At 43.8% G+C, this 18,288-nt stretch overlaps 1 protein-coding gene across 1 annotated transcript in view; it reads right to left on the bottom strand.

The window, feature by feature from the left end:
* The window catches only part of LOC139389263 (bridging integrator 3), a 35,927-nt gene that overhangs the window by 9,671 nt on the left and 7,968 nt on the right, over nt 1-18,288 (bottom strand). Inside the window, exons 3-6 of the mRNA XM_071135817.1 lie at nt 18,116-18,156; nt 12,969-13,030; nt 10,278-10,414; nt 6,452-6,492 (exon numbers count right to left, since the gene is read on the bottom strand). Of these exons, the coding sequence (XP_070991918.1) occupies nt 6,452-6,492; nt 10,278-10,414; nt 12,969-13,030; nt 18,116-18,156 (281 nt within the window). The remainder of the gene's footprint in view (nt 1-6,451; nt 6,493-10,277; nt 10,415-12,968; nt 13,031-18,115; nt 18,157-18,288) is intronic.

The following is an 18,288-nucleotide window of genomic DNA, read 5'->3' as shown; positions in this document are numbered from 1 at the left end:
GCCTCTTGCTCCAGTGTAGTGTTCACATACTTCGAGTGCCAGGGGATTATGCAACCACCCTCTAGGCACGAGTGCACTCTGAAACAATTCCATTAGTCCATGACATTACACACCACACTGGCTCACTAAAAAGGCACAAAGGCTGACCGCATTCTCCTCCACCAGAGCACATCACCTCACACCACCTCTGCATGGTGTCATGAGGTGCCATGATGTCTGATGACTACAGCAACGCAAAAGAGTAGTAATGACAGCATTTAGGTCACTTAGTCACCCTCACACATGATCACATTGTAGGTAGGCGGTATCTGGTAGTGGCGACAGTCAGTCCTTCCTCTTAATGATGTGACTGAGAGAACACCTGTGTGAGCCGATATAAGAAGTTGATCCCGTCCTTCCACACTAATGATCTCCTCACTGTCCCAATGCTTTTATACCTAGAGGTAGAGCTCCGAGAGGATGCCAATGTGTCCGTGTTGTGCTCAGACTGTCTAAAGAAGAGCCCTGTGGGAGCCTGTCTGACTCAACTGTAACTCAGACATGTAATGGAGTGACAGAGGCTGGGTTTGAAGGTCACTGTACACGCTGCGTAATGATAGTTTGGGCTAGATCGCTGGCTGGGTTGGACATTTCCCTAGATGTCTCTGGACTGACGTCCACATACTGACCGGTCAGCTCCAGACCAGCCTATATTTACTCCAGCCGTGTCTAGCCCAGGCTCTGCTGGACCAAGGGCGCACTACCACCGTCTGTGTGACTGGTCATTTAGGGTGTGGTGGCTGGCTGAAAATAGCAGGTGGACGAAAATAGCAACTGGTCGACAGAGCTTGTTTATGACAAGCTGATCCATAGCTGGACCGAAACAACCCGACAGTCAGCCAAGCCCCAGTCTGGACCAACCAGCCCAGCTGGAGCTGACCAGAGACCTCAGAGGAACCTTAGTCTGGCAGGCTCACTGACCGCTCCACTTAACACCGTCAATTTCACATTACTAAAATAACAAAAAGGTATCTCTAAGAATATGTTGACCTCCCATATCTCACTATGAAATGAGGGACTAACATTGAAAGCCAAGATTACTCATAAATTATGCATATTTTGTGATTGAGTAATGAAAATACAAAGTATTCTGAACAAAAATATAAATGCAACATGTAAAGTGTTGGCCCCATGTTTCATGAACTGAAATAAAATATTTTCCATACGTACAAAAAGCTTATTTCTCTAAAATGTTGTGTACAAATTTGTTTATATCCCTGTTAGTGAGAATTTCTCCTTTGCCAAGATAATACATCCACCTGACTGGTGTGGCATATCAAGAAACTGATTAAACAGCATGATCATTACACAGGCGCACCTTGTGCTGGGGACAATAAAAGACAATGCAACAGATGTCTCAAGTTTTGAGGGAGCGTGCAATTGGCATGCTGACTCCAGGAATATGAACCAGAGTCGTTGCCAGAGAATTGAATGTTAATTTCTCTACCATAAGCCGTTGTTTTAGGGAATTTGGCAGTACGTCCAACCGGCCTCACAACCGCAGACCACGTATAACCATGCATGCCCAGGACCTCCACATCCAGCTTATTCACCTGCAGGATCGTCTGAGACCAGTCACCCGGACTGCTGATGAAACTGTAGGTTGGCACAACTGAAGAATTTCTGCACAAACTGCCAGAAACTCTCTCAGGGAAACTCATCTGCATGCTCGTCGTCCTCAGCAGAGTCTTGACTTGACTGAAGTTTGGCGATGTAACCGACTTCAGTGGGCAGATGCTCACATCTGTACACAATTCCTGGAAGCTAAAAATGTCCAAGCTCTTCCATGGCCTGCACTCACCAGACATGTCACCCATTGAGCACGTTTGGGATGCTCTGTATTAACGTGTATGACAGCGTATTCCAGTTCTTGCCAATATCCAGCAACTTTACACAGCCATTGAAGATGAGTGGGACAACATTCCACAGGCCACAATCAACAGCCGCATCAACTCTAGGCAAAGGAGATGTGTCGCTGTTACGGTTTTCTTCCGTCGAAGGAAAGGAGGACCAAAATGCAGCGTGGTTATCTTGATACATCTTTAATGAAGATAATACCGAACAATACAAAAACACTAAACGTAACGTGAAAAACCGGAACAGCCCCACTCAAAGAATATGGCTGCCTAAATATGGTTCCCAATCAGAGACAACGATAAACACCTGCCTCTGATTGAGAACCACTCCAGGCAACCATAGACTTTCCTAGACTACTCTACTATACCACAATCCCATAACCTACAAAAACCCCAAGACAAAACACACCACATAATTAACCCATGTCACACCCTGGCCTGACCAAAATAATACAGAAAACACAAAAAACTAAGACCAGGGCGTGACATTTTTGGGGCTGACTCTCGGGCTTCCATCCGCGTCGCCGTGTTCGTCTCTCCAACTCCATTCTCCTATAACCTTCCTCGCACTGCTCCAGCGAATCCCAGGCGGGCTCCGGCACTCTCCCTGGGTCGACCGCCCACCTGTCTATTTCCTCCCAAGTCGTATGTTCCATACTTCGCTGCTCCTGCTGCCTGTCACCACGCCGCTTGGTCCTGTTGTGGTGGGTGATTCTGTTACGGTTTTCTTCTGGTACCCCAGGTAATCGTAGGTTTTATTACATACAGTCGGGAGGAACTACTGGACATAAAGCAACGTCAACTCACCATCATTACGACCATAAATACGACTTTCCCGAAGCGGATCCTGTGTTTTGCCCACCACCCGGGACAATGGATCGGATCCCAGCCGGCGATCCAATACAACGACTCCGTAAAAGGGGCAGACGAAGCGGTCTTCTGGCCAGGCTCCGGAGACGGGCACATCGCGCACCGCTCCCGAGCATACTACTCGCCAATGTCCAGTTGCTTGACAACAAGGTTGATGAAATCCGAGCAAGGGTAGCCTTCCAGAGAGACATCATGGCTCACTTGAGACAGGCTATCGGAGTCGGTACAGCCAGCTGGTTTCTTCACGCATCGCGCCGACAGAAACAAACATCTTTCTGGTAAGAAGAGGGCGGGGGGGTCCTTCTGTTCACCTGACTTGGAATTCCTCACAATCAAATGTCGACCGCATTATCTACCAAGAGAATTCTCTTTGATTATAATCACAGCCACATATATTCCCCCCCAAGCAGACACATCGTGGATTGGGGGATATGTTCCACATTGCGTCAAACAACAACATTGACGAATACGCTGATTCGGTGAGTTCATTAGCAAGTGCATTGGCGATGTCATACCAACAGCAACTATTAAAAACATTCCCAAACCAGAAACCGTGGATTGATGGCAGAATTCGCGCAAACCACTGCTTTTAACCAGGGCAAGTTGACCGGAAACATGACCGAATACAAACAGTGTAGCTATTCCCTCCGCAAGGCAATTAAACAAGCTAAGTGTCAGTATAGAGACAAAGTAGAGTCGCAATTCAACGGCTCAGACACAAGAGGTATGTGGCAGGGTCTACAGTCTATCACGGATTACAAAATGAAAACTAGCCCCGTCACGGACCAGGATGTCTTGTTCCCAGACAGACTAAACAACTTCCTTGCTCGCTTTGAGTACAGTATAGTATAGTGTTGATTGCCTGCAATGACAACAAGCTCAGTCCAATGTACTCGATACCATTTACTGCATCTTGCCTATGCCGTTCTGTACCATCACTCATTCACATATCTTTATGTACATATTCTTCATCCCTTTACACTTATTTTATTTATGTTATTTTACCAGGTAAGTTGACTAAGAACACGTTCTCATTTGCAGCAACGACCTGGGGAATAGTTACAGGGGAGAGGAGGGGGTTGAATGAGCCAATTGTAAACTGGGGTTTATTAGGTGACCGTGATGGTTTGAGGGCCAGATTGGAAATTTAGCCAGGACACCGGGGTTAACACTCCTCTGCTTCAGAAGCAAGCCAGCAGTGGTATGCAGGGTGGTATGCTGCTGGCATAACTTGTAGCTGTTGTGAAATTGTTAAGTTAGATTACTCGTTGGTTATTACTGCCTTGTCGGAACTAGAAGCACAAGCATTTCGCTACACTCGCATTAACATCTGCTAACCATGTGTATGTGACAAATAACATTTGATTTGAATTAAAATCTTTGAAATTGTTGCATGCGTTTATGTTTTTGCCGTTTGTTGTGTAGGCTAGGCTAAGTGTAAAAAGGGTAAAGACAGAGTATGTTGAATATGTGCCAGCAGAACCTCCGTTTTTATAGAGGGTAGGTTTGCTCTGCCGCAACATGCCTTATGCTTTGACTCGGGTAATGGAAAGTGAGAGGACTAACGCAAGCTAGATACCTGATCCACCAGATATAAAAAGGCAAGAGCAGAAAACCCCCCAGATAAGGCAGCAGGGGGCGGGGGGGGGGGGGGGGGGGGGGGGTTGGCTTGAGTCTAGACTGAACATAAAAACATACAAATAAAAAACATTTCTGTGATTAAAACGTAGGCTAGTTTATAGGCTACGTCATTTTGAGTCACCCCCTTAAACACATCTAATTGCTACTATTTCACAACAACAGAAATCCAACTTAACTCCCAAAGCAGGCTAAATTAACCAGAGTGTTGGGGAAGTCCATTTCCCAGCCTTGCTAGCTTAAATGAGCAGTGCTGGTTTGCCCTGCCACTGCTTGGACCAGAGCACGTCTTTACGACAGAGCTGCCTTCAGTCTTACCCAAAAGAGCAATGGAGCAGAACGGGTTCGGCTAGGAGGCCCAGATAACAGCAACGACTCATGCCCACACACTCCCCCTCCCTCCACATAAACAGACTGATGTCATTCACTGATCCCGCTGAATGGATGGAGAGAGACAGAGAGAAAGAAAAACGGGGAGAGAGAAAGAGTTAGAGGTATGGAGACAGGGAGAGAGACAGATAAAGGGAGAGACTGAGGGAGAGGGAGACAGATAAAGAGAGGGAGAGAGAGAAAGGGGGAGAGAGAGAGAGAGAGAGAGAGAGAGAAAGGGAGAGGAAGGGAGAGGGGTGAGGAGAAAGACTGACCTTTCTGAGCTCATTATTTCCTGGATGTGTTAATACAGTGAGTGTTAATGACCCAACTAAGTGTGGCCTAAATGTGAATACACACCGGCCGGCACGTACACACACAGCCCATTGAAGGGACAAATAAAACCCTCCATTAAGAGACTTTCCAGGCTCGGACCATTCTCTGCTCCATTTAAGATTCCACACATGTTCTTACAGATCGACACAAAAACATCAAAAGAGTACTGAGACTTCAGAAACAATGGTCAACATTCAGTTACTGGTGGACTAATGGAAGCTTAATGTATGGTGGCTTAATAGATCAGTCCTCTATACCTCGATGATTAATTACATTACGCTGTGCTTCAACGCCATATACAGCAAAAGGGCTGGCGGCTTGTATTCCCCATCTTAAAACATTGTTTATGCATGCAGGACTAAATCTACTACTTCCTGACCTATTTCAATCTCATATAAGTGAGAGGCTAACTTCATCTGGCCTCAGAGCCCATCCTGTTAGTATAGTGACTCCCCACAATGTGTTTGTCCAATGCGGTATGTGTGTACTGTCCTGAGACAAATCCTGCTCTCCAGCCAATCTCCTGCCCTTGGCCCAGGAAGCTGGGCCCTCTGCCATATTCAGGGCCTGCCCACACGTCCGCCTGCCGCCCACCAGGAAGAGGAAATTAGAACCATTCCATCCTGTCACAGCTCCGGCACCAGAACACAAGAGGAAGAGGCCAATAGCACATGCACACATACACTAACTCATAGCATTCTTATGTTCGATCAAAGTTCAATTTGTGAAGGGTTTGATATGAAAAGATCAGGGATTTCAGACCGATTTGTGGTTATAAACAAAAGTTAAACACACAAATTCACTGGCAAGCGCACCAAGTCTCTCTTTTTCAAACACACACACACACCCCGCTCCAAAAAACAGCCTCCGGGGAGGGGTCAGCAGGAGGAAGTAGGACCTTAACAAGCACTACGGAAGATGGGTGGGATCCTTGCTCCCGGCCTGGCCACTCCCTCTACCGCCTCTGCACTGTGTGTGTGTGTGTGTGTGTGTGTGTGTGTGTGTGTGTGTGTGTGTGTGTGTGTGTGTGTGTGTGTGTGTGTATAGTGTGCGTATAGTGTGGTGCTTGGACGGACGGGGGCGAGAGTAGGGAAGGGGAACCAAGTAAACTTTCTTCCAGACACACCACCACAGCAGCCCCATTCACTCCCCAGTCCAGTCCAGTTTTACTATCAACTATGCTTTATTACAGAGCCTTCTGGAGCTAGTGCTAAGCTCCCCTTAAGTGTGTGCTCCTTCCCACTCTACAGACAGAGCAGCTTTTAAGACACAGCAGCTGCTGCTTGTGATGTATTAAAAATATGCAGACAATAGGAGAGGTGCAGGTCCAGATAGACACTTACTTTTTCAGAGGATCGATCACCGTCTTTGAGATCTGGTTCACCTATGGACGAACAAACACGGGTCAAACATTCATTTAAAAAGTCCAGTACTTCTCTTAAATTGAAAGGGAATGTCTTTATTACTTGAAATTTGTTGTCAAAGTTAATTACTTTAAGTTGAACAAAATACAAAATAGTCCCCCTCATTAACAGCATGATAAAAAAAATATCAACAATTGTGTATTTTCAAACAGAGCACTCAAGACAATAGAGGGGAGGGAGGTGAGGCGGGTTGCAAGAAACTTTTGTGACGTTGACTCTTTTATTGTACACAAGCCCCGAGGAGAAACACCTGAATATTCATAGAGCTGAACAATACAAAAGGATGCAACTGTCAGGGGACGGACATGAAAGCTAAGCCCCACTGATTTCAAATCCTGCGGAGGGTGGGCTGCCTTACAAGATGAAAGTTCTTTGCAAACAAACATTTTAACAATAACAGTTTATATTTTCCTGCATTCTCCTTCTCGGAGCCGACAGGGGAGGGGGGGGGGGGGGCTTTGTTAAGTGGAAGTAAATGAACATCTCATCTCGAGGCCTCCAGCCCGGGTGCCAAAGTCTCATCGACAGAAGTTGGCAAACATTTAATAAAGTTTACAAAGTCATTTACATTGCAGATTCAAAATGACTCGTAGATCTACGTCTCTGACAGAATGCTAAGTTAACCCGGCAAACATCTCCAGTGAAGAGTATCGTTCAAATAATTTCAATGAGGAATAAAAGTGGCAAGACAACTCCATGAAGTGACAGCTCCATGAGAACAATGAGCCTAGTACAACTAATCAATCATTCACTAGTTATTGGAAGGATAGTCAATCACAGAACTTAAGAAGCAAATACTGTACAACAGCAAAGCTTTGTGAATGCCCTGACAGTCTCTGAGAATATACACCCACACACAAACAATCGCAAGGCATCTTTCCAAATACATAATGCGAATGAATGTAGTTTGAGAGAACCAATAACAAATAAGTACATGGGAATTCACATTTTCCTCTGTTTTACATATTCACACCATCTCCCCCTCCCTGGGAGAGTGAAAAGGCTGGAGCTGCGCTGCTGCCGAGGTGAGTGCATGCAGTAAGCGGGGAGAACAACACCAGCACATTTGCTTAAGCATGCTGGTGCCCTCTACCCTCTGCCCTTTCCCACAGAGAGGGGGGCAGGACTATTCAGCTGAGGCCCAGCAGTGCCTGAGGCCGGAGCTCTAGCAGCAGTCTCTGTGAGTGAGTCACGGGGCAGAGGCCATCCCGGCACACAGGCCTCCCAAAAATACATGCAGATCGCGGAGGAAATCAATACCCCTCCAAACGGAGCATCCGCTACTGCTCAGCCGCCATTTTCACTAGGGCTTGACTTCAGCAGCAGTATGCCGGGGGGGCTCCGCGCCCTCCTCAGCCCCAGAAATAAACACACAGGCCTGGGCCACTGCTGCCTTCATTATCCCTGCACGTTTTATCCGCTCGCTCAATCGCAGCCCCCGCGGCGAATCATCTCGTCTCAACACCAAGGCGAGCAAAGAATGTTTGCTTCGGTGTCTGTTTTGCTTGAGCAGTTGAGTCGTTGGCGGTGCCGTCAGAAGGAAGAACAGCCAGCTTGGAGGGAGAGCTGGTGGAGTATGATTCTGGTGAGCTGCGCTGGGCTTTAACAACTCTGGACTCCTGAGGTGATATTCCAAATATTGAACCAACTGACCAACCAAGGGCCTAAAAAAGCTTTGCCGTCAGGTTTCAACCAGTTTAACGAATGCCAAGCTAAGCGGCACAGAGAAACATACCGTAGCAGAACACGGTCATGTTAAACATCTTGCTGACTGAGACTGGCTGAAAAAGGAGGCCCCTAAACTCAAGTACCATTTTGTGATAACAGAAGGGTTGCATGTCAAAAACTCTCTCTGAAGGCCACTTAAAAATCACGAAGAAAAAAAACAAGCAGGCTGGATATGATGGAGAATCATGTATTTTGTATTATTTTCTAACTGCTTCGCCTCCAGAAGTCAGAAGGTGTATTTGGCTCCATGCTGCCTGGCTGGAGCCCTGTCCAGCAGACCATGGCCATGAAGTCAAGGAAGGAAATTACACCCTATGGAGCCAGCCAACGCCTCCACTCCTACACACTGTAGAGCAAACCTGCACCTTTTGTTATTGACCTGGGATGTAAAAAATAAAATATTTTTTTTTTTTTTTTTAAATACAATACCGCATTGACATCTAGCTGTTCCTGACCGTATGACTCAAAGTAGCTCAAAACCAATTCGAGATGATTTGGAAAGCTCAAATAGTCCAACAAGATGAATGCTGTGTAGTGCAAAGCTGGCCTCCCAGGTTGTGTGAAGGTGATGAAGGTTATTAGCGTAGTCAAAGGGAAGAGGGCTCAGAGGAAACCAGTAAGAGATGTTAACTACCCTTTAGGGTCTTGACACTGTTTAACTAAGAGGGAAGTGGAGAAGGAAAGAGAAAAGCAGACTGAAAATGGATACTCTTAATTGCCTACATTTCATAACAGTTGGGTAGAAAATATTGGCAATGCTTCTGCTTTTGTAAAGATTCCAGAATTTGAGCTGAAAGGATTTTGATGTTAAAATGTATGAAAATGTTACTCATTTCCAATCTTCAGAAGACATTCCATATTAAATACAGTCAAAATTGAAGGACTGTTCTTCTTGGCAGACCACTAAGAAGCAACCCACCATAGGTCACAAGCTGTGAACCTCAAGCAGTCACCACACTTAACTTTGTCCAGTCATTTCAAATGGCTACTGTATATCTTGATTACATCTGAGCACAGTTTATGTGGTGTATGTCTCTAGTCTTTTCTTGAAGAATGCCTTGTTGTTGAGCGCTTGAAAGGAATTCACAGAGATCTTCAGAATATGTACAGAGCTGAACATTGGTCACTCAAGGTAAAGCCACCAGCAAATAAAAGGATGCTGGGAATACTAGTCAAAGGCAAAAGCACTCTTCTGAAGATATAGTATAATCAGGTCTCGTACTATTTATTTTCTTCTGCATTCTTGATGATCAGTGTGATTCCCTGTGTGACTGACTTCTCTACCTTAACAGAGATGCCTCTCACAGTGCAATGCCCTGTAGAAACACATGCAATGCCAACCCTATGATTTCCTTAGCAATTACCTGCAGCGATGATTTTAATCCAATATGTGAAGCACACATGGCAAATAACATAAAGGAGCTAAGAGCAGAAGTAGAATTGCTCACAGAGAGGGACTGGGGAAGATCATGCAGAGAACAGATCCCATTAAAACAGCCTGTGACATTCCCAAGTGAAGCTATTCCATAGTACAAGTTATTTTAAACACTAGTGAGTCACAAATGCATCCGATCTACAGCTCTCTGATATTTGACAAAGATGAGCAGCTAATAGACCAGTGTGCTGCTGGAGGCGCTTTCAAAAGACGAGAAGAGATCTTGAGTGAGATGATTTTTTTCTCGTTCACACAGTTACGCAATATTGACAATGATGAAAATACACTTAGGCCAATCAAACCCTTTTGGTTTCTGCCCTTTGAGTGTTTGAAGAGAGGGGAGCGTATGAGGCATATCTGTCAGAATACTGAATAAAATGCCCATAGGTAGAGCTGTGAAAGCTAGGCTGGGGGAGGGTTTCTTCTACCACTGTACAGGCCTCCCTGCCTAAAAGAGTATATAGTTTATTTTGGTTTCAATAGACAATTTCGATGCACCCCACTTAGAATACAATCTAGGAGAATGACTCGGCTGTGGTGTGAGGCAGTGTGAGAGAAGCACGGACAGGTCCTGACACTGACCTTCTCCTGGTTAAAGGAGTCCATCCTCTTCATGGCTGTGTCCAGAGCCGTCATGGACTCCAGGAAGGCCTGGTCCTGTTCACACAGCGGGTTACTGAGCAGGTCACCTGAGATCTTCACTGCTGCCTTGGACATCGCTGAAAGACATAAAACAGGCAGAGAATATTAGTATTCAAATGGTAAAACTGGTCCTGAAAAAGAGGGAAATGGGAAGGGAGGGAAGGAGAGAGATATAGAGAGAAAGAAAAAAAGCCATAACCGAATAGAGAATGGAGGAATGGAGAAACATACAGGTAACTGCTAAAATAAAGGAAACAACTAAATAAAGTGTCATTGGGTCACCACAAGCCGGAACAGCTTCACTGCATCTTGACATAGATTCTACAAGTGTCTGAAACTATTGAAGGGATGCAACACCATTCTTCTATGAGAAATTCCATAATTTGGTGTTTTGTTGATGGTGGTAGTAAAAGCTGTCTCATGCGTCGCTCCAGAATCTCACATAAGTGTTCAGTTTGGTTGAGATCTAGTGACTGATATGGCCATGTTATTTAGTTTACATCATTTTCATGCTCATCAAACCATTCAGAGACCACTCATGCCCTGTGGATGGGGGCATTGTATAATCCTATAGCCATGGTAGCCAAAATAATTGCCTGCGCAGAAATGTTATACATGAGCCTTCCCTGAGCATGATGGGATGGAACCACACCTGTGTGAAAGCACCTGCTTTCAATATACTTTGCAAATATATAACTTACTCAAGTGTTTCCATTATTTTGGCAGTTACATGTACAAACGGTATTATTCATGTTTGGCCTGGTTTGGCTATTTGGCACAGACATGCTTGATGGGCATGGCTAGCAGCAGAGGTGAGTACCCGTGCCAGGACTGACACTGTGGGCATTTGACAGACACAAAAGTTAAATAAGCGAAAAGGAAAAGTAGGATAGAGAATTAGCAGCATCAGTTGGAGAGAGTCGAGGGGGTGGTGGGCTTGGCTGCTGTGATGAATATTCACAAAAGCACTGGGAATGTGTGCAAATGTTTCTATAGTGCCAACGCCAATTACAGTTAATCTGCACTCCTGACACTTTATCTTAGACACAGAGCACATATCGGATCACCGCATCACTGTCAAAATAAATTAGCTGCACTGGGGACATACAGAGAAGTTGATAAGACGTAAAGTAAAATAGAAAACCCCACATCAAACTCAACTGAGGCCTCTGAGCTCTGAGGATCGGGTAAAGACACATTACAATTTTTTTTAATTAAGTATGTTAAAAAAAAAGCAGCTTTTCTGTGTACCTCAACAACAAAATGGTGTGGCCGCACACCGATCATTAGAAATATTAATGTGAGTAGACTGCTGATTGGCAAACTCAGCCAATGAGCCAACATGACATCATGTTCTATAAGGAATTATAAACTGGGTGGTTTGGCTGACATCTGTGGTGTATCAGACCATATACCACTGGTATGACAAAACATTTATTTTTACTGCTCTAATTACTTTGGTAACCAGTTCATAATAGCAATAAGGCATCTCGGGGGTTTGTGGTATATGGCCAATATACCACGGCTAAGTGCTGTATCCAGGCACTCTGCGTTGCGCATATGAACAGCCCTTAGCCGTGGTATATTGGCCATTTACAACACCCTCCGTGCCTTATTGCTTAAATAGCAAGCTTTTTTTTAAATTGTCTGTTTGAGATGCAAGTTTGAGGTGGGTTTTTTAAGTGTTTGTTTCTCCAATGTATACTTTGGCCACAAATAAGAGTATAGAATGAATCAGCAACATTATTTAGGTATGAGAATATGAACTTTTAAAAGTGTGATTTTCACTGGACAGTTCAATTTTAATTCCATAGTGTGTTCTATTTTTAGTTAGGTAATAAAGATTTGTGTTGCCAATGGTATAAATGGCTTGTGGCCAGTGATAGCCTGACTCTATAAAGATTCATCTCTAATGACTTGTGGACTTGCCCCAGAAGAGCCCACAATTTCATCGTCTTACTTTAAATAGACTAGACAAATGATTGCCATTATGAAACGCTGTGTGGAGCACACTGTGCTGTGCAGGCAGGTCCACTCTTTGTTGTTTGGTGGCAGTTGGTGGAGAAAGGACCTGTGCAACAGATGGAATCCATTAATTATAACAAGATGTTGACAGCTCTGATACTTTGATGAGGTATCATCCCATATTCCAGAGCACAAAGCAGAGGAAATGAAGAAGCCCCTCACTCCCCCATCCTTCCCCTCTCCACCCTCAGAGTAGAACGCTACCAGGGGCAATTTCTGCTACTGCTCCTCCCAAAGATACCCATTTCCATTTCCAAAAGCTCCAACAAAAAATAAATATCTTTCTTAGTAGTAGAAATGTAAAACAGAATGTAAGCTGAAAGCTATGAGTAGGAAGAGTGTGAGAAACATTGCTTATTTTTAAGGGCTACTGAAATTAGGGTAACCTCATTTTCCAAAATTGCACAAGAGACATTGTCCCTGAAAAACCTGACAGGCAACAACAATTAAGGTGTCAGTAAATGTATGCCGAGAGTGTGAAGGAGATTAATTGAATGAGAGAAAGCTAATGATTTAAAGAAGATTTGTACATGAAAGAAAACATGATCAGTGGGAATGTTTTTTCCAGAGACTGATCAAAATATGAACACTGTGTCAACAACACACCTATATCAGCCTCTGTGCTTTTCTTCATGTCTTTGTGGAGCTTCTTTGTCTGATCTTCCAACCTGTAAAATAAGGGAAACGTAGTTTTTTCAGTTCAGATTCTTGGATATCACAATAATACAGCATATAACATTTGGTTAGTAACAGTCCAAGTATAATTAAGCATCTACAGAGCAAACTGACAGTAGGATCATGTGTTTGCATTAAGCAGTTAGGGTAGGCAGAGGGCAGTACAGAAAAAGGGTCCACTGTGTGCAGCCTGATCAAATCACTAATGCCTATACAGAGCTCACTGACAGTCTTACTGGGATCTCAGTCCAACAAGAATGCCACAAATAAACACCTACAAAATAACCTACAATACATTCGGAAATGATTCAGACCCCTTGACTTTTTCCAAATTATGTTACGTTATAGCCTTATTCTAAAACTGATTGAATTGTTTTTTTTCTCATCAATCTATACAGAATACCCCATAATGAGAAAGCAAAAACAGGTTTTTAGAATCTTTTGCAACTGTATTAAAAATAAAAAAATTAACTGAAATATCCCATTTACACAAGGATTCAGACTCTTTATTCAATACTTTGTTGAAGCGCCTTTGGGAGCGATTATAGCCTTGAGTCTACTTGGGTATGACGCTACAAGCTCAGCACACCTGTTTTTGGGGAGTTTCTCCAATTTGTCTCTGCAGATCCTCTCAAGCTCTGTCGGGTTGGATGGGGAGCGTCGCTGCACAGCTATTTTCAGGTCTCTCCAGAGATGTCGATTGGGTTCAAGTCCGGGCTCTGGTTGGGCCACTGAAGGACAATCAGAGTCTTGTCCCGAAGCCACTGCTGAGTTGTCTTGGCTGTTGCTTAGGGGTCATTGTTCTGTTGGAAGGTGAACCTTCGCATCAGTCTGAGGTCTTGAGCAGGTTTTCATCAAGGATCTCTCTGCACTTTGCTCCGGGATCTTTCCCTCGAGCCTGACTAATCTCCCAGTCCCTGCCACTGAAAAACATCCCCACAGCCTGATGCTGCCACCACCTTACTTCACCGTAGGGATGGTATCAGGTTTCCTCCAGACGTGACGCTTGACATTCAGGCCAAAGAGTTGAATCTTGGTTTCATCAGACCAGAGAATCTTGTTTCTCATGGTCTGAGAGTTCCTTAGGTGGCTTTTGGCAAACTCCAAGCGGGCTGTCATGCCCCTTTTACTGAGGAGTGGCTTCCATCTGGCCACTCTACCATAAAGGCCTGATTGGTGGAGTGCTGGAGAGGTGGTTATCCCATCTCCACGGAGGAACTCTGAAGCTCTGTCAGAGTGACCCATCGAGTTCTTGGTCACCTCCCTGACCAAGGCCCTTCTCCCTGATTGCTCAGTTTGGACGGCCGGACAGCTCTAGGAAGAGTCTTGGTGGTTTCAAACTTCTTCCATTTAAGAATTATGGAGGCCACTGAGTTCTTGGGGACCTTCAATGCTGCAGAAATGTTTTGGTATCCTTCCCCAAATCTGTGCCTCAACACAATCCTGTCTCTGAGCTCAATTCCTTCGACTTCATGGCTTGGTTTTTGCACTGACATGAACTGTCAACTATGGGACCTTATATAGACAGGTGTGTGCCTTTCCAAATCATGTCCGACAATTGAATTTATCTTCAATCAAGTTGAAGAAACATCTCAAGGATGATCAATGAAAACAGGATGCACGTGAGCTCAAATAAGGCATTTCTAAAAACCTGTTTTCACTTTGTCATTATGGGATAGTGTGTGTAGATTGATGAGGGGAAAAAATATTTCATACATTTTAGAATAAGGCTGTAACTAGGGATGCATGATTTATCGGTGAACTAGATGTCTATTTTAACGCCGATGTTGAAGCTGACGTGCAACACAGCATTCATTACCTAGCTCACAATATCTGCTGTGTGGGTCGAGCAGTCAAGAAGTCGAGCAGTCATTTGAAAGAGTAAGAAAATTTCAGCGAGAGAACTCAAAAGGCGTCCATTAAATCCATTAAAGCCAAGATAATGGAATTCATTGCCCTTGACAATCAACCGTTCTCTGTCGTGAGGGATGTTGGCTTTCGCCAACTGGTCGAGCACTGGTACACACTACCAAGTGCGCTATTTGTCAGATGTTGCCCTAGCGGAGTTACACAGTAATAGCGTCACTGCTGTTAGCTTCAAGACATACATACTATGGAACGCTGTTTGGGTCTTTGCGTGTCAAAAAAGATACAGTAGCACTGTCAAAGCTTTACAGAAAAAGTCTGCAAACAAGCAAACAGAGGCCACGAACGATGCGTTTACAATACCGCGTTGGTAATAAAGCATCATTTGTTTGACCACAACTTCTGGGCTAGCTAGCTTTAGCTTGGTACCTAGCTAGCACCAATACAACCAGCCTGAAAACAATGACCAGTAGAAACTGCAGTCATTTTCATTATTCTTAGCAATGATTTAGGAATCCTTGTGAGCAAGTATTAGCTAGGTTGCCACTTGTTGTTCGCCTATTGAAATTGAACTTCAGTTCATTCAAATAAATAGCTAGCCAGCTACTTAACTGTGTTGCCAAAAGCTAACATTATAAGCAGTCAGCTAGCTTCATCTGCCTAGTGAGTCTCGATAGTGGACTTTGAGGTTTGCCTTCAAAATCATTGACAGAGATGCAAATGAATACAAATAGTAGAGTTATGCCATACTTTTATTTTGAAGGCTAACCGCAAAGTCCACTATTGCGGCTAATCCCTATTGTGGCTAGCTTCACATAGATGGGTCCGACCACCATTAATCACATAAAAACTGGTCTTATAAATTAGGGTTATTTTAGATGATGACACCTAGCTATATAGTTAGCTAGCTAACTATAGCTACTGAAACAGATTGTTGCTTTGCTATGTTTTTGGGGAAGAACATTGTTTGCATACATGAGCTAGCTATCTTTTTTTTTAATGACCAGCACTCTAGGTGCGAGAGACAACTTTACCAGCATCGTAGCATACGTACTGATGAATCGTTGTGGCATGAAATACAAGTAATAGTTATTACACATTGATTACACTATGTAAAAAATGTATGAACACGTTAAATTATGTGACGTGCAGTCATATTCAGGTCCTGATTGGTCAACAAGCTTATTTGACATGTCAAAGGGTGTTATCTACTGGTCATTGTTTTCTTTTTTGACACGCAAAGACCCAAACGGCGTTCCATAGAAATCCAGGTTGAGAATTAAACGACTGAATAATGAAACCACACAGCAAGTGAAAGAAATAGGTTTTGATTATGTTTTACTGGTAATGGGGACATACGTAACTGCAGACAAAATAACTTTTTAGTCCGTGTGATGTGTTTGTGTAACCTTTATTTAACTAGACAAGTCAGTTAAGAACAAATTCTTATTTACAATGACAAGACTATCCTGGCCAAACCCGGACGACGCTGGGCCAATTGTGCCCTGCTCTATGGGACTCACAATCACGGCCGGATGTGATATAGCCTGGATTTGAACCAGGGACTGTAGTGATGCATCTTGCACAGAGCCTTAGACCGCTGAGTCCATGTGAGTGTGTTAATTATTTAACTGTACTAGAATGCTTAAAAGGCCGCTAAAATGTTTAATATCGATTATCGGTACCGTTTAGTTTTTTTGGGCAAGGAAAATATTGGATATCGGTATTGGCCAAAAATGTAATATTGGTGCAGCACTAGCTGTAACGTAACAAAATTCAGAAAAAGTCAAGTGGTCTGAATACTTTCAGAAGGCACTGTATGAACTGGGACATTCAATACGATTACAAATTGCATTGATTTGATATAAAACACACTATTATGACATCCCTTTAGCTAATTAAAAATACTAGGATTGCTCCATGTTTCGGTCAACTAAATTCTGGCATATAAGCATTTATGTCTTCAATCATCCCTCCTCATTCGTTCAAATGATGGGTGTTAAAATAGCAATTATGAGAGTACGGAGGCTGTATCGTGTGTCGTTCATTATATCAATTAAGGGAAACGAGGGACTGTTTAGCAACTCCCAGGAGACTGCTGTCACATTAGTTTTCAGGGATTCATTAAGGGAGGGGGACTGAAAAAACAACAACGCTTTTCCCATTTCCTTGTCCAATCGGTGTTATCTGACAGGAGGCAGGAGAGTGTGAAGGCTGAGGAGGGCTCTTCTGGATCTCGGCCAGGTGTGCCAGAGGTCTGTTCCTACAAGGTGTTAATGGATGCCTGCTGAAGCAGCTGCTGCTACTCACTGCTTGGTGCCCCAACAGTTTGCCCTCTACTGCCGCCAACAGCCAGCCTCTCTACACTCCCTGCTGCTATGGTATAATGCCATAAGAGTATGGAATAAGCAGCTGATCTCAGGTAAAAAATACAAATACTGCTCTGGGATTAGAGATGCAAGACTTAACGTGGAAGGCATTGGATGATAAAATAATTTGCCAAATTGGACCCCGAGAGGTCTTTAAAATGACACGGGTTATATTTCCAGTCAGATTAATAGAAATATTGAATTCAACAACAGTTCAAAGAGCTAGATGGCAGAATTACGTTCAGTAAGAGTTCCTGATATGGATCTGAAGGGAGTGCCAAGACGTCTGTATATGCCTGCTCCTCTTACTCATCATGTGTAAGGTATATTGTGGTGCCACGTCTCCTACTCAACGAAACCTTGAAGCGCTCCCACTCAGTCTGCAGGCCCATCGGGGAGTCTCTTTAACCTAAGACACACAGCAGGGGAGGGCCTCCTATGTGCTAGCTCACGGAAGGTCATGGACAACAGAATGCTTTGAACACTTCTCTACTTGGTTTCACACAAACAATCTATATTGTGTATAAACACTATATTGTGTAACCCAACTCAGTTCTGCATGGGTCTGAAAAGAGAGATGTGAAAGATTGGGTCTAACATTGTCTTTCCTGTTGAAAACAATTATTTAAATGTTGATGTGGAAGCCTAAAAACCCTGTGATAACACGCATGTGTGTTCACCTCCACAAATCAATGGAATATTTGCACTTAAAATAGCAGTCATAATGCTTTGTGGTCTGTGTCAGTTCAGTGTTCGTCTGCAATGTTTTTTTTTGCTGCAATATTGACGCACAGTCAATACATATGGGAAACAGAGCACAAATTAAATCTTTAACAAACTTACTTTTGGAGCTTGTCATATTCTCGTTCAAAGTCTCTTTCAACCTGTAAAAACACATTGAAACTCATTGTTAGATACAACATTATCATCTTTGTGTTCATGTCTGTTCAGTCAATGTTGTTCCATTATAGTCCTAACACGTGCTTACCAAATACTAAATATCCCTGCTATTGGAG

This window comes from Oncorhynchus clarkii, chromosome 30 (genome assembly GCF_045791955.1).
Source record: "Oncorhynchus clarkii lewisi isolate Uvic-CL-2024 chromosome 30, UVic_Ocla_1.0, whole genome shotgun sequence".
Taxonomy (NCBI): domain Eukaryota; kingdom Metazoa; phylum Chordata; class Actinopteri; order Salmoniformes; family Salmonidae; genus Oncorhynchus; species Oncorhynchus clarkii.
Note: the sequence above shows the minus strand (reverse complement) of the source record. Positions and strands in the feature narration are given on the sequence as shown.